This window comes from Helianthus annuus, chromosome 16 (assembly GCF_002127325.2).
Source record: "Helianthus annuus cultivar XRQ/B chromosome 16, HanXRQr2.0-SUNRISE, whole genome shotgun sequence".
NCBI lineage: Eukaryota > Viridiplantae > Streptophyta > Magnoliopsida > Asterales > Asteraceae > Helianthus > Helianthus annuus.
Genome location: NC_035448.2, coordinates 11,946,039 through 11,947,867, shown reverse-complemented (window position 1 = coordinate 11,947,867; position 1,829 = coordinate 11,946,039). Strand labels below are relative to the sequence as shown.

The following is a 1,829-nucleotide window of genomic DNA, read 5'->3' as shown; positions in this document are numbered from 1 at the left end:
TTGAGTTTTGATTCTTTGTGAGTTGAGTTTCCTGCTGCATAGTTGTTTCTGTCCTACGTAATTATCGTCATCAAATGTTGTGGTGGTTTTGCTGGTTTATTATTTCTATACCGACTTGCTTGTTGGATCAATAGCCGAATTGGAAGAACCGTAACCTGAACAAACAAGCATTTGTGTTTTCGCTTACGAGGGAGAAATACCATGTGATGCGATAGCGACATGTAGAAGATTATTTTTCGAAGAAGTGAATAATGTAACATCTATACATGCAAGAAAATATAAAAATGACTCAAGACTAATTGTATGCATTGCATTAATGTTATTTAGTAACAATGATGAAAAAATGGAATTATAAAAAATAGATGCAAGTTAATATGGTTACGTCGTCTTCGTCACTGCAGGGTGATTAAGCAGAAGTAGGGACTCTGTGTAGGAGGCCACCTTGAAGTGCCAACCATAAATCCCAAGACTATTCATGTGTTCTGAGCCGGGTTCATAAACTTTAAGTTCACCACCACCTCCAAGTATCAGTTGGCCGTTCTTCCTAAATCCAATTATACTATGAAGCACAACGTTAACACTAAATAGCTTTGTAAACGAGGATTGTTGAACACCATTTTTCCGCATCATCCATATGTCACAAACTTGTTCCATTGCATAGTAGTATTCAAGCACAACAACAGACTCCTTGAGCTTAGATATATCCAGATTTTTACGGCTTTGTAAACCATCCGGAAGATCTACTTCTTCAAATTCATCACTTGTCAAATCATATGTAATGATCCTATGATGACATTCAAATTCATAATCATAATTAATCCGATGAATAACCCCATCTATAACTACCGTATTACCGGCCCTAAATCGCAATGATTCATGAGGCGGACGCAGATTCATTGATATGCTTCTCCAAGCGCCAGAACTTAATGTAAAAACTTCTGCCTCATTGGTAGGTGAAAATTTAACTATCTTAGGGTCAATAGTTTTAGGACAAACCCCGAAAACAAAAGCATAGTTTCCGTCTGGCAATACTATATCAACAGATTTCCTAATTGATGGATTCCAAAAAACAATCAATCCCTTCGAACGCACGAGCAAACTCACCAATCCGTGAGAGCAACCGAGCACAGATGGATGCCAAAGTGGCTTAACAGTAGAGGGAACCGCAGGAGAAAACTTGTGATGCCGGGAACTGTCATCATCAACAATCGAAACATATCTGTCCTTAGAATATGCTGTGTACTTTATCAGTAGATGATGCGGTTGAGTCTGGTTGATGCTGTGATCAGTGATAAATTCCGAGCTATTGATCAAAGACTTCCATGGTTTTGAAACCGATCTGAACCTGATCAGTGATTTGACTGGAAACTTTTTCATGATTTCCCCTTGGATTTCGAAAGGAATGCAGGCGGACATTGTCACTTATGGGGATGGTTATTGTATCAGCTTTGAATCTAGGTTTCTATGAGATTATGAGGATACGAATATTATGGAAACAAGTTAGGGAAGAGACGTAGAGGTGATGAAGGGATATAATTTTGTAAAGTCTGGATGAAATTTTGGGCCACTGGGCTTCTTCACATGCAATGCTACATGGATCATGGATCATGTTCTTTATATTTTTTCCCACGAATTTCGTACCCATCCCAAAAAAACCCAAAACCGGGTATGTTGATACGCGGACAGTGGCGGATCTAGAAAATCTACATAGGGGTAACGGTTTAATAAAAAGGGGTAACGAAATCGAAAAGACGTCAAATTTTTCCAAAATTTACACTACCGTCGGAGCGTCAAGGGGCAACGGAGGTTACCCCTTCTATTACTGTAGG

General features: G+C 39.0%; 1 protein-coding gene across 1 annotated transcript; it reads right to left on the bottom strand.

Moving 5' to 3' along the window:
- Positions 1–378: 378 nt before the first annotated feature.
- Positions 379–1,416, bottom strand: LOC110923724 (F-box protein CPR1). The gene has a single exon (XM_022167785.1). It carries the CDS (start codon positions 1,414–1,416, stop codon positions 379–381), a length of 1,038 nt encoding a protein of 345 aa, XP_022023477.1.
- Positions 1,417–1,829: the final 413 nt, after the last annotated feature.

Excerpts from the sequence above, each read along its gene's own strand:
- LOC110923724 (XM_022167785.1), bottom strand. The coding sequence starts at position 1,416 with ATGTCCGCCTGCATTCCTTTCGAAATCCAAGGGGAAATCATGAAAAAG.